This window comes from Zonotrichia albicollis, chromosome 6 (assembly GCF_047830755.1).
Source record: "Zonotrichia albicollis isolate bZonAlb1 chromosome 6, bZonAlb1.hap1, whole genome shotgun sequence".
NCBI classification, from domain to species: domain Eukaryota; kingdom Metazoa; phylum Chordata; class Aves; order Passeriformes; family Passerellidae; genus Zonotrichia; species Zonotrichia albicollis.
The window spans coordinates 47,714,883-47,727,313 of NC_133824.1; the positions used below are offsets into that span (position 1 = coordinate 47,714,883).

Consider the following 12,431-nt stretch of genomic DNA (forward strand, 5'->3'; position numbering starts at 1 on the left):
GCGGCAGCCGTGGGAGGGGGCGTGGGCGGCGCGGGGCTGAGTCAGGGGCCGCCATCCGCTCCCCCCGCCCGTGCCCCCGGCCCGGTGCCGAGCCCCCGGCCGGACAGCGCCGGTCTGGAACTGGGACGGGGAGCCCGCCCGGGGGGGCTGCTCTGGGTGCTGGAGCTGGGACAGGGTGGGTAGGGAGGGGATGGACGGATGGACTGTGTATGATGGCTGGAAGGAGGGGACAGATGGGTGGACAGAGAGGTGGAGGATGGATTGATGGACGGGTGGACATAAGGAGAGGAGGACAGATGGACAGACATGCACGGAGAACATCTGGAGATTGGGTGGACGAATGGAGAGATGGGTGAAGGATGGGGAGGACAGACAGATGGACAGGTGGAGGGAAGGGCAGGTAACGGGCAGCTAGATGGTTGTGGGACAGATGGGTGGGATGGATGGAGTTGTGACTGGAGGGGGACAGATGGACAGGTGACAGACAGACCGATGATGGACAGATGGATGGGTGACAGACAGATGGATGGGTGATGGACAGATGGACGGGTGATGAACAGACAGAAGGGCAGCTGGCAGAGCAGATGAGAGGCTGCAGCAGTGGGGACAGGTGGGGACAGACCGGGTGGCTGCAAGCACTGGTGGATGGACAGAGGGACAGAGGAGAGGATGTGGACGGGAGGGTGACAGGAGGGACAGTAGTGTCCTGGGCGGGGCGAAGGCAGGGGGTGGGGGACCAGGGACAGCCAGGGGACACAGCACAACACGGCGGGGTGGCATGGGAATGCCTCTGGGATGGCACAGCGGGAGGGGCCCAGGATGGCCCAAGGGTCGCCCTGGGGTGTCTGGGAATGGCCCGAGGGGTGACCCAAGCACCGCTGGGAACCGGCCCGAGAGTGACCAGCAGGGCGAGCCAAGGGCGGCGCCGCCGGGAGCGCACCTTGGGGGCGGCAGGTGAGCTGTCACACCTGCACACGCCGAGGGGCGCACGGGCGGCGTCGGGGACGGGCTCCGTGCCGGGCCGGCCCCTCCTGGGCGGACCTGCGGGTCCGGGGCCGCTGCACCGAGGCCGCCTCCCGCGCCCCCCCAACCGCGGGCCCGGGGGCGGGGCCCGGCCAGGCCCGGCAGCTCCGCTCCGCTCCGCCCGCGGTGAGGGGGGGGCGGGCAGGAGGGGCCGCGGCACCGGGGGCACCGAGAGCGCCGGGAGCACCGGGAGCGCCGGGCGGGGAGAGCCCGGTCCCCTCCCCGCCGGGCCGGGCGGGAGGCGGGTGAGCGGCGCCGGGATGCGGCGGGAGGAGCCGGAGGGGCCCGGATGGACACGGAGCGGCGGCGGGAGGGGGTTGTGACCGGGACGGGAGGATGCGGAAGGACCGAGGGCCCTGGCCCCGTGGCCCGCGGGGCTGGGCTCGGCGTGGGCGCGGTGCGGGTTCCCGGGGTGCCCGGAGTGTCCAGGGTGTCCGGGGTGTCCGCGGTGTCCGGGGCGGTGTCGGGGTACGCGTGGCGGAGCCGCCTCGGCCCCGGGGCCGTGGGGAGGCTCGGGGGGCCGGCACGGCGGAACCCCACGGCTGCCCACCCCCAGGACACGCGTGTGTCCCCGCCACGCCTGTGTCGTCCCCGCCACACGTGTGCAGGCCGAGTCCCCGCGGCCCGGGCTGCCCCTGCTCCGGGGGCCGCGGGCAGTGCCCGCCCATGGACACCGCGTCCCTCAGGGGCAGCGGGGCGGGGAGGGACGCCCAGCCCTAGGGCAGCTCCCAGGGGTCCTGTGACACCCCCTGCCCCTTCACGGCCCGGGGGGAGCTGGGGGGACACGGCAGGGACAGAGGGGACAGAGCCACTGATGCTGACCCGAGCTGGAGCCTCCTGCTCCCTCGTGGAGGGCCCACCAGTGCAGGAGGGCTCTCACCAGTATGGGGGGGTCACTGCTGTGGGACACACCCGTGTGGCTGGCAGGGACAGCGTGTCCAGGACACCTCAGCCAGGCCCAGTGAGTGGCTCGGGGTGCCCCCCACATGTCAGGGAGCCCCGGTGCCCCCCAGCTGCTGTCACAGCCCTGCCTGTGCTATTTTTAACCACCTGAGTGGCTAAGCACAGCACAGGTCCCCCCGGGCCCCCCTCCCCCGGCTCTGTGCAGGTTAATCTTTAGCTGCTGCTCACTGTAATGAGGCTCATTACCCTCATTACCGCGGGACAGCCACAGGCCCTGGGCAGTGACACGGGGACAGGGCCAGCAGAGCCAGGCTCTGTGTGGCTGAGGGAGCTGGGGGTGACGTGGCCTCGGTGCCTTTGGCACCTGGCTGTAGGTCACAGGGGAGTCCCAGCTGCATTGTGGGGTGACCTGTGGGCAGCCCCAGCACGGTGACAGCCCCAGTGCAGTGCAGTGCTTGGGGCAGCAGCGTCCCCAGGAGACCTGCCACGGTCCCCAGCAGTGTGAGGGGATCCCTGGGGACGTGACAGGATCCCCCAGGGGGTGGCAGGGTCCCAGAGGTGTGACAGTGTCCCCGAGGGCTGTGCCAGGGTCCCCAAGGGAGGGCCCAGGTGCTGTGCTGGGTCCTAGGGGGTGTGTCACTGTCCCCTGCAGCGTGCCTGTGTCCCTGTGCCAGCATCTCCAGGGATTGTCCCAGATTCCCAAGCACTGTGCCAGGCCCTGGGGGGGAGGGTGTGTTGGTGTCCCTGAGGGGGTGCCAATGTCCCCAGGGGCTGTGCCAGCATCACCAGGAAGAGTGCCAGTTTCCCAAGGGCCGTGCCAGGTCCCCAGCAGGGTGCTGGTGTCCCTGGGGTGAGCTGTGTTGTTGTGGTGTCCCCAGTGCTCACACCAGGGTGCCCAGCAGTGTGCCAGTGTCCCTGTGGCCGTGCCAGGACCTGGGCCAGGCTGGCTCGGGGCCAGAGGACAGCACAGGGGGCTCCTGGCACAGCGAGGGGACCGAGCCCCCATCGGGGGGCCCAAGGTGCTGTCAGGGGGCCCGAGGCACTATCGGGGACCGGCAGCCTGGGGGACCTGGGTGTGCTCCCGGGAGATTGTGGGGGAGTCACTGGGGTGGGGAGGTGTGACCCAGCCACGCTGCCGGGGGTCAGGCTGCAGGGCAGCGGTGAAGGTGACAGTGACAGCAGCAGGGCCTGGCCTCGTGCAGGTGGGTGAGGGGTGCAGGACGGGAGTCAGTAGGCACGGTGCAGGTGTGCACGCCTGCAAACCTGTGTGTGTGTTTGTGAACAGCTGTGTGTGCCCATAAATCTGTGTGTGCACGCCTGCAAACCTGTGTGTGTGCCTGTGAACAGCTCTGTGTGTGCTTACAAATGTGTGTGTGTGCCCATAAATCTGTGTGTGCCCCTGCAAACTGTGTGTGTGCCTGTGAACAGCTCTGTGTGTGCTTACAAATGTGTGTGTGTGCCCATAAATCTGTGTGTGCCCCTGCAAACTGTGTGTGTGCTTACAAATGTGTGTGTGTGCCCATAAATCTGTGTGTGCCCCTGCAAACTGTGTGTGTGTCTGTGAACAGCTGTGTGTGTGCCCATATATCGTGTCTGTCAATGGCCATGTGCCACATGTCACCAGCTGTCCCCACATGTGCAAGCCCTGGCTGCTGCAGGGCCCTGCCCTGCACCCTGGCACATGGGGGGACACCAGTGCCAGCCGCTGTGGCCAGGGACAAGGGTCAGAGCTGGGGTGACAGTGCCGTTTGCCCACGTGCCCCTGTGCACCCCGGTGTCCCCGTGCCCCGGTGGGTGCCAGCACGGTGTGACGCCTGCCCTTTGTGACCCACAGGCTTGGTGAAGACGCCCCAGGCTGGTGCCAGGCCCGTGGGTGCCTGTGCAGGTGCCATGGCAGGGGGAGCAGGGCTGGCCAAGCGCCTGGGGACGCTCCTGTCGGGGCTGCTGGAGTGCGGCGCCTTCTGCGGCATCATCTTCGGCTGGGCCTCCCTCGTCTTCGTCCTCAAGGACCTGGGCTACTTCGAGGGGCTGTGCCAGCCCTCCGCCACCCCCGGCCCCAACCTCACCCTGGGGTCTGGTATGGACCCCCCCCCATGTCCCCATGGTCCCCTGACTCGTGACCCCGCTGTCCCAGTGCCCTGAGCTGTCCCACATCCCCACTGTGCCTGTGTCTTTGCTGTCTGTGGTGTCCTGATGCCCTGCAGTGCTCTGTGTCCCCGCTGTCCCCAAGCCCATGTGCCTGCTGTCCCCCAGTCCATGTCTCCAGTACCATCACATCCGTGGTGTCCCCACATGCCCGGTGTCCCCTGCATTTCTGCTGACCCGTGTCCCCGGGTGCCTGCGTCCCCACACCCGTGGTATTCCCGGTGTCCCCATGCCCCTGTCTCCGTGTCCCCATGCCCCACTTGTGGCCGTTCCCAGACTGCAGTGGGCAGGATGAGCAGTTCTCCCTGGTCTTCACCATCGGCTCCTTCATGAACAACTTCATGACCTTCCCCATGGGCGTCGTCTTCGACCGCTTCGGCACCACGGCCGCGCGCCTCATCGCCATGTGAGTGATGGGGACACGGGGGACACGGCTGGGCTGCCGGGAATGGGGGTCATTGGGGTGGGGGAGGGGAAACTCCTGTGATTCCTGTCCCCACATGTCACCGCTGTCCCCTTTAGCTCCCTCTACACTGGCGGAACCCTGCTCGTCGCCTTCTCCACGCCAGGTGAGACCCTGTGGCCAGGGGGTCCCCAGCCCTGGGGGGACCTCTTTGGTAACCCCTGTCCCCACTGACCTCTGTGTCCTCAGTGACCCCTGTGTCCTCACTGACCCCTGTGTCCCCAGAGCTGGCAGTGCTGCTCTTCCCGGCCATGTCCATGCTGTCAGTGGGTGGCATCCTCCTCATCCTCACCAACATGCAGGTGGGTTCCCCCCGCACCCTGACACCCACGTGGTGGCAGGACACCTGTCCAACCCCCACCCTGTGTGGCATGGGAGGGTTCTGATGGCACACAGGGGTCTCTCGGTGCCAGGTGGGGAACCTGTTCGGGAACTACCGCTCCATCATCATCACCCTCTACAACGGGGCCTTCGACTCCTCCTCCGCCATCTTCCTCATCGTCAAGGTGGGTGTGAGGGACGTGGCAGTGGTGGCAGGGGAGGACAGAGCTGGGAACAGCTGGGTCACATCTATGGACGTATTGGGGACACAGTGTGGGACACAGCTGAGTCACTGCTGGGGCCACATATGGGGACACACCTGAGGCCTGAACAGGTGGCCGCTGGCAGCCTGTCCCTGTCCCTGACTCCGTCCTTGTCCCCAGCTGCTGTACGAGCAGGGGCTGTCCCTGCGGGCCATGTTCCTGTTCCTGGCAGCCTGCAGTGCCTGGCACCTCCTGCGCACCCTCTTCCTGATGCCACGCAGCCGCATCCCCTACCCGCTGCCCCCCAACTACGACTACGGGTACGGGGGTGCCTGTGCCCCGCCTCTGGGGACTCTGGGGAGAAGGGGATGGGTCCCACCCGGGGCTGGGTGCCCCCCTCTGTGGGTGGCAGAGGGTCCTGTCCCCTGGGCAGGTCCAGCCCTGGCAGGTGGACACAGGGTGACACAGGCGCTGCCGCAGTCTGCAGTGCTGGGGCCGTTCCCGCTCCTACCGAGCCCACAAGGACAAGCAAACGCCGGGAGAGGCCGGACCCGAGGAGACACCCCTGGAACCCCCCATAGCTCGAGGTGCCCGAGTGGGGATCTGCTCGCTGGGGTGGGGCTGATATTTGGGGAGTGGCTTGAGCGGGTGGGCGTGACCACAGCTGTCTGGGGGCGGTGCTATGTAAATAAGGGGTGTGACTGTGGGCGTGGCTGTGGATGGCCTGGTTGGAGGGCACAATGCATATGCAAATAAATGGGTGTGGCCTTCTGGTGGGTGGGCGTGGCTGTTTATAGGCGCCGCTGGAGGACAGCAAGGATATGCAGATGAGGGAGTACTGCGTGTGGGCGTGGTCAAAGGGTGGCCACGGTGACATACCTGAATGGGCAGGGTCGGACCGGTGGCTGTGAGGCCCCAGTGGGTGGCAGGGACAAGGTGTGGGTGTGGCCTGGGTGGGTGTGTCTGTACGTGCCCCGCCTTGACAATTGCACAGGTGGGGACGTCCCTGGGACGCCATTCCGGGCCTGCGCCTGCTCGTGGCTCTTCGCCTGGCACGTAGCCTGGCTCTCGGTGATGCAGCTGCGCCATTACCTGTTCATCGGCACCCTCAACCCGCAGCTGGAGCACCTGGCGCACGGGGACCACGCCCTGGGTACGGCACGGCGGCGGGGGGACACGGCAGGGACCGTGGGGCTGGTCTGCCCGCCTGACGCTGTCCCCCCGCAGTGAGCACGTACACCAACGCCTTCGCCTTCACCCAGCTCTGCGGGGTGCTCTGCGCCCCCTGGAACGGCCTCATCCTCGACCGGCACAAGCGGGGAAAGGACCCCCGCCCCGAGGGTAACTGAGCCCCCAGCCCATGCCCGCGGGTGATTGACCCCCACGGCCCTTCACCCCACGCAGAACAACTCCCTGACCCACACTAGGGGGTAACACCCCTCCCAGCCCTGTCCTGTGCTCCCTGTCCCCTCATTGCTGCCATCACCACATGCCCAAGCCCGCCGCCCCTGGGGGCCGTGTCCCCATGGCGTGACCCCCCTGCCCACAGGGACGCTGGCCGCGCTGGCAGACCTGCGCTCGGCTGTGCTGTCGCTGGCGGTGACGGTGGCGCTGTGCCTGCTGTTCTCCGTGCTGGCCGCCGTGCCTGTCCTGCCCGCCCAGTTCGGCACCTTCGTGCTGCAGGTCATCAGCCGCTCCTTCCTGTACGGCGGCAACGCCGCCTTCCTGGCCATCGCGTGAGTGACTGACTGGGGACAACCTCGGGGGGCGCAGGGCTCAGCGGGACAGGGCACGGTGGCGCTGTCATTGTGGGTGTGGCGGGGGACAGCCAGGGCGGCAAGGTCAGCAAGGGGTGGGAGGGGATGGCGGTGGCTCTGGAGGGTGGCAGGGGATGGCGGTGGGACTGGAGGGGGGCAGGTGACACAGTGGAGGTGTCAGGGCTCAGGAGGGTGCCAGGGTAGGGGTGCCAGGAGGTGCCCATTGGTGACATGGGTGCCTGGCAGGTTTCCCCCGCAGCACTTCGGGAAGCTCTATGGGCTGGCCATGGCACTGTCGGCGCTGGTGGCCCTGCTGCAGTACCCCTGTGTTGCCCTGGTGCAGGGGCCGCTCCAGGGGGACCCCTTCTATGTGAGTGTGCCCCCCGAGAGAGGGCTGGGGGGCTGCTCTGGGAGGGAAGGGGTCTTGCCACATGGGGAAATGGGGGTCTCACCCCTTGGGACAATGGGGATTCTAGTCCTGCCCATATGAAAATGGGGTCCTGCCACATGGGGAAATGGGGATGCTGCCCCGGGAGGGATGGAGTCCTTCCCCCAGGAATGACTGGGTCTTATGCCATGAGAAATGGGGGTCCTGCACCTCCAGGGCGTCCTGCTTCTGGAGAAATGGAGGTGCTGCCACAAGGGTCCTGGCCTAACACAGGGGATGGGGGACGGCCCCCCAGACCCCTTCCCTGACACTCTTCCCCTCTGCAGATGAACCTGGGGCTCATCACCGTGGTGCTGGTGGCTTTTGTCAGCCCCGTGGTGGTGGCCCGCGAGTGCCAGCGGCGAGCCAAGGAGCTGGGCATGGCTGGCACCCCCCTGGCAGGGCCCCCCAGCACTGAGATCCACGCCGAGACCCCGCACTGAGCCCCACGCCCAAACACCTTTTTTGTACCTGCCTGGGGGCGCTGTGCCAGTGGGGTGGGGATAATAAACATCGCTGCCCCCTCTGCTCACTGTGCTGCCCCTGGAGCCCCCAGCCCCGTCCCCAGGCCCCTGGTGCACACAGACACGGCTCAGGGCTTCTCTGCTTTACTGGGAAAGGAACTGGGCTGCCTTGGCAGCGCTGGGTGCTCAGTACTGGCAGATGAAAGGACGCAGCTGGAAGCAGAAGCGGCTTCGCCAGAGCCCATCTGGGGACAAGGACAGTGTCAGGGCCATGGCTGGTTCCCAGGGCCCCTCAGTACCCTGCAACCACTTCCAGTGCCCCCTCTACCCCCCCCCTTGCCTCCCCCAGTGCCCTGTAACCCCTCCCAGTGCCCTCAGTGCTCCCCTGAGCTCATCCAGTGCCTTGTGCTCCCCTCCCCAGCACCCCCAAGCCTGGACACGGTGGCTGGGTGAGCTTACCTCGGACGCTGAGGGTGGTGCAGGTGGTGACGATGTGGAAGGGGTGGGTGGGTGCCCAGTTTGCGTAGTTCCAGGGGCTGGAGTCCTCCCAGTAGGACTCCCACTGCCCTGCCTGCTGTGCCAACACCTCAGTCCCCAGGGAGAGCCCCCATCACCCCTCCCCAGCCTCTCAACCCCAAAAACCAGCCCCAGCAACCAGCAGCCAGCCCCTCACGCCTCAAAACCCAGCCTCCAGCCCCAGGCTCGTCCCATACAAAGCAGCCCCAGCCCCTCACCCCCCAAAGCAGCTCCCAGCACCCCTTGGCAGCCCCTTGTCCCCAGAGTGCCCTCACCCTGCGGCTGGTGACAGCTCCAATCCAGGGTGAGATGATGATGTGGTAGGTTTGTGCCAGTTTCTGCAGCTCCTGGTTGCGGGCAGCGCTGTGCACAGAGGCCAGCCGGCCCCGGTACACATCCTGGCAGTAGCGCTGTGGGACGGGCAGGGGCTGGCACCAGGCACTCACCTGTGCCCACGGGCACCTCCCGGCCGTGCTGCCGTGGCACGGGCACGGCCTGGCATCCCGGAGCACCCCCTATGCCCATGTCCCCTCACCTGGGCGCCCGAGTAGGTGCACAGCTTTTTCACCACGGCGTAGTACGGCTGGGTGGTGTCACCCGCGGGGACCTCCTGGGGCTGCCGGGGGGCTGCGGGCACAGCTGGGGGAGGGTCGGTACTGCGGGTCCCTCTGCCACCCACCGCCAGCCCCAGGCGTTTGGCACCAGCGGTGTGGGCATGGCACTGGAGTGCCAGGGACTGAGGGTGTCCCCAGGTGTCCCTGGGAGCGGGCAGGGGTGTGGGGGACACTCACCATGGTGGCTGGCAGGGACAGTGCCCAGCAGGGCAAGAGCGAGCAGCAGGCACGGCCACATGGCAGTGGGATGCACAGGGACACTGGGGACAGCACCAGCAGATGCCACAGCCCTGTCACCCTATCACCCTGCACCACAGTCCAGAGCCCCTCTGCCACCCTTGGTAACAATCTGTTCTCTCTGTGGCCCTTCTGCCATCCCCCATGTCCCCACTGTCCTACTGCCACCCTCAGTTCCACCCTGTGTCCCTCACCCCATCCTGCCCCTCCTACGTACTCCTGGCATCCCAGAGACCCCCGTGTCCCCCAACACCCTTGTCCCAGCCTCAGGGATGCCCACCCCTGGTCCCCTCCCCAGCAGCTAGGGGCTGAGCCCACTCCCATGTCCTCCTCCATATCCCTGTCCCCATCCCTGCTCCTCACCTGGAGTCTGGGGGGCCCTGCCCGTTGTCCCCTTTATAGGGGGGACAAAGCCACGTCACCACTACAGCCTTGCGCCACCCAACCTGGCCCTGGGGACACCATGGGGACATTGGGGTGACACTGGGGGGGGAGGGAGTCCTTGGCGCCCAGGGAGGGGGGGCTGCAGGTTGGGGGGTGCCAAGGCAGAGGGTGGGAGCAAGGGTGGGGGCTGCTCCAGTTTGAGGGGTGCAAGGCGGGTGTTTGGGGTGCAGCACGGGCTGGGCTGGGGGTGCTGGGGGTGCAGAGGGGATGTTGGGGGGCTGATAGCATCTCCCGCCGGCCACGCTTGCCCAAGGGCCATTTCCTTTCCAACGGCCGCGGCCCCCTGGTCCGGCCTGGCTGTTTGCCCACAGACCCCACTGAGCCCCCCTAAATCTCCCATTGCCCTGACCAGCCCCCCGGCCTGCAGCTGAGCCCCCACAGCCCCCCCAATCCTTATCTCCATGCCCTGTGCACCCCTGCACCCCAACCCCTCCAGCCCCTGCACCCCAAGCTCCCTGAGCCCCTGCACTGTCAACCTGCACCCCAAACCCAACAGCCCCCTCCCCACACCCTGCACCTCAAACCCCACAGCCCCCTCCCCACACCCTGTGCACCCCTGCACCCCAACCCCTCCAGCCACTGTACCCCAACCTCCCTGAGCCCCTGTACTACCAACCTGCACCCCAAACTCTCACAGCCCCCACCCCACACCCTGCACCCCAAACCCCACTGCCCCCTCCCCACACCCTGCACCCCAAACTCCCACAGCCCCCTCCCCACACCCTGTGCACCCCTGCACCCCAACCCCTCCAGCCACTGTACCCCAACCTCCCTGAGCCCCTGTACTACCAACCTGCACCCCAAACTCTCACAGCCCCCTCCCCACACCCTGCACCCCAAACCCCACAGCCCCCTCCCCACACCCTGCACCCCAAACTCTCACAGCCCCCTCCCCACACCCTGCACCCCAAACCCCACAGCCCCTCCCCTGGACCAAGCCCACCCCAGGCTGTGGCACTGGCTGGGCAGGGCGCTGGCAGAGCTCTCCTGGGGTGTCCCCCACCATGTCCCCAACAGTTGGTGGTTGGGGATGTCACAAGGCTGTGGTTGGGGGCACGTGTCCCTGTCACCAATATAAGGGTGGCAGTGGGCACAGCCCCCCAAGACCCAGGTGAGGAGCGGAGAGAGGAACACGGGGGTGGGCTCAGCCCTCAGCAGCCAGGGTTGGGGGTTCCTCAGTCTGTCACTGGGGGGCCCAGGGGTGGAGGGGGCATGGTAGGGGACAGAATGGCACAGGATGGCCAGGGAAGGGAGTGACCCAAGGGTGGGAAGTGAGGAACTGGGCAGATGGTGGGCACAGGAGGGCTGGGGTCTCTGGGGGTGGCACTGGGGGTGGCAGATGGGACGGGGCATGGGGTGACACTGGGGATGGCAGAGGGACAGTGGGATATGGGGTGTTTCTGAGAAAACATGGGGAGGACACGGTGATGCTGGGGGTGGCACTGGGGATGGCAGAGGGTTAGTGGGGATATGGGGGGTTTCTGAGGGGATGTGGGGAGGACATGGTGATGCCGGGGGTGTCATGGGGATGTCCCCAGGGTGGCTGAAGAGTGATGGCACTCTGGGATCTCCCAAGGGTGCTGGTGGTGTCCCCAGTATCCCTGTGCCATGCGGCCCTGCCTGCTGATTGCTCTGGCCCTGCTGGGCACAGTTCCCGCCAGCCACTCCGGTGAGTGTCCCCCACACCCCCACCTGCTCCCGGGGACATCCTGGGGACACCCCTGATCCCAGGGTGACCCAGCCAGTGTCCCCAGCTCTTGCCAGCCCTGCGGTGGAGGATGAGGAGGACGTGACAGAGCTGGAGATGCCCGAGGAGTTCAGCGGGTGCCGGGGGGGCAGTGACAAGCAGACACCCGGTGTCCCCAGCATGCCGGGCACCGCCACCTGCCGCTACGTCGTCATCTCCCACTGCCAGAACTTCTGCCATGCCCAGGTGCGATGGGGTGGGGTGAGTTGGGAGGGGGCTCAGCCTGGGGTCATCGGTGCCCACCCTGACAGCCGTGTCCCTGCAGCGCATCTGTGCCCAGCGCTTCCGCGGGCGCCTGGCCTCGATCCACGATTCCCACACCAACACCTTCCTGCTGCTCCTGGCGCGCCGGCACACCAATGCCGGCCTGGTCTGGATCGGTGCCGTCAGCCAGCCCGCCGTAAGGACCCCGCCTCGCGCCCCCCACCCTGGCCTCGGGGCACCCTGTCTCCGCCCAGTGTCCCCAGTGCCCACCTCGGGTGTCCCAGCCCCGTGCCACGACTCCCAGTGCACAACCTGGGTTCCCCGATCCCATTCCCAGTGCTCTTAGTGCCAACCAAGAGAGCCACAACTCCACCCCCGTGCTCACCTGGCTGCTCCAGCCTTGTCCCAGTTTCCCTAATGCCCACCCTGGATGTCCCACTCTCACCCCACTGTCTCCACACCCTTTCTCCCCTGGCAGGTGCCATACCCGAACTGCCACTGGACTGACCGGAGCCCCTGGAACTACAGCCGGTGGGTGCGGGGGCACCCCCTGCCCGGCCACCGCTTCTGCACCGCCCTCTGCACCAACAGTCAGTGGGGGCTCCGGGGGGCCAGGGGGGCGCTGGGGGGCTCGGGATGGGGAGGTTACACTGGGGGGCTGGTGTAAGGTATCTGGGGCTGCAGGGGTCCCTGAGGGTGGGGTGCTGGTGGGCAGGCCATGGGCTGATCCCCCCTCTTCTCTCCCCAGATGGGCTCTGGAGGAGCGTGCGCTGTGAGAGGCAGCTGCCCTTCATCTGCGAGATATGAGGGGCTCAGCCCCCCCGAGTCCTCCCCTACTGCTGTTCCCCCCTCCCTCAGAGTACAATAAAGTCTTGCTGTCAGCACACACTTGGTGTTTGGGCAGGGCCAGGCTGGGTGCACCCAAGGTGGGCACAGAGGGGTTTTGGAGGTGTCCCTTCTTTC

The 12,431-nt window shown here is 67.1% G+C and overlaps 3 protein-coding genes across 6 annotated transcripts; 2 read left to right on the forward strand and 1 right to left on the reverse strand.

The window, feature by feature from the left end:
* Nucleotides 1-766: 766 nt before the first annotated feature.
* On the forward strand, nt 767-7,770 carry SLC43A3 (solute carrier family 43 member 3). 2 transcript variants are annotated; one of them, XM_074543624.1, is made up of 13 exons: nt 767-954; nt 3,761-4,003; nt 4,348-4,477; nt 4,594-4,640; nt 4,724-4,836; nt 4,948-5,040; nt 5,239-5,378; nt 5,539-5,645; nt 6,053-6,211; nt 6,286-6,399; nt 6,608-6,794; nt 7,062-7,185; nt 7,530-7,770. In XM_074543624.1, exons 1-13 carry the CDS (start codon nt 852-854, stop codon nt 7,683-7,685), a joined length of 1,716 nt encoding a protein of 571 aa, XP_074399725.1. In that variant the 5' UTR covers nt 767-851; the 3' UTR covers nt 7,686-7,770. The 2 variants fall into 2 exon arrangements, with proteins under 2 accessions (XP_074399725.1, XP_074399726.1); XM_074543625.1 differs by having other exon boundaries at nt 770-954; nt 4,760-4,836.
* On the reverse strand, nt 6,607-9,883 carry LOC113460237 (proteoglycan 3-like). Of its 2 annotated transcripts, XM_074543647.1 has the most exons (5): nt 9,014-9,878; nt 8,758-8,861; nt 8,498-8,632; nt 8,166-8,277; nt 6,607-7,951 (listed from the first exon to the last, which is right to left on the reverse strand). In XM_074543647.1, the coding sequence occupies exons 1-5, from the start codon at nt 9,072-9,074 to the stop codon at nt 7,893-7,895; spliced, it is 471 nt and encodes a 156-aa protein (XP_074399748.1). In that variant the 5' UTR covers nt 9,075-9,878; the 3' UTR covers nt 6,607-7,892. The 2 variants fall into 2 exon arrangements, with proteins under 2 accessions (XP_074399748.1, XP_074399749.1); XM_074543648.1 differs by lacking the exon at nt 8,166-8,277 and having other exon boundaries at nt 9,014-9,883.
* On the forward strand, nt 7,906-12,349 carry LOC113460238 (bone marrow proteoglycan). 2 transcript variants are annotated; one of them, XM_074543639.1, is made up of 6 exons: nt 7,906-8,155; nt 11,094-11,186; nt 11,272-11,450; nt 11,530-11,664; nt 11,947-12,058; nt 12,217-12,349. In XM_074543639.1, the coding sequence occupies exons 1-6, from the start codon at nt 7,906-7,908 to the stop codon at nt 12,273-12,275; spliced, it is 828 nt and encodes a 275-aa protein (XP_074399740.1). In that variant the 3' UTR covers nt 12,276-12,349. The 2 variants fall into 2 exon arrangements, with proteins under 2 accessions (XP_074399740.1, XP_074399742.1); XM_074543641.1 differs by lacking the exon at nt 7,906-8,155 and having other exon boundaries at nt 9,991-11,186.
* Nucleotides 12,350-12,431: the final 82 nt, after the last annotated feature.

Coding starts and splice junctions, on each gene's coding strand:
- LOC113460237 (XM_074543647.1), bottom strand. CDS start 9,074: ATGTGGCCGTGCCTGCTGCTCGCTCTTGCCCTGCTGGGCACTGTCCCT. Junction 8,278..8,497: donor GAGCTGTCACCAGCCGCAGG/GTGAGGGCACTC, acceptor TTGGCACAGCAG/GCAGGGCAGTGGGAGTCCTA. Junction 7,952..8,165: donor CACCACCCTCAGCGTCCGAG/GTAAGCTCACCC, acceptor CCTTGTCCCCAG/ATGGGCTCTGGCGAAGCCGC.
- SLC43A3 (XM_074543624.1), top strand. CDS start 852: ATGGCCCGAGGGGTGACCCAAGCACCGCTGGGAACCGGCCCGAGAGTG. Junction 4,837..4,947: donor TCATCCTCACCAACATGCAG/GTGGGTTCCCCC, acceptor TCTCGGTGCCAG/GTGGGGAACCTGTTCGGGAA. Junction 7,186..7,529: donor TCCAGGGGGACCCCTTCTAT/GTGAGTGTGCCC, acceptor TCCCCTCTGCAG/ATGAACCTGGGGCTCATCAC.
- LOC113460238 (XM_074543639.1), top strand. CDS start 7,906: ATGAAAGGACGCAGCTGGAAGCAGAAGCGGCTTCGCCAGAGCCCATCT. Junction 11,187..11,271: donor AGTTCCCGCCAGCCACTCCG/GTGAGTGTCCCC, acceptor CAGTGTCCCCAG/CTCTTGCCAGCCCTGCGGTG. Junction 11,451..11,529: donor AGAACTTCTGCCATGCCCAG/GTGCGATGGGGT, acceptor GTGTCCCTGCAG/CGCATCTGTGCCCAGCGCTT.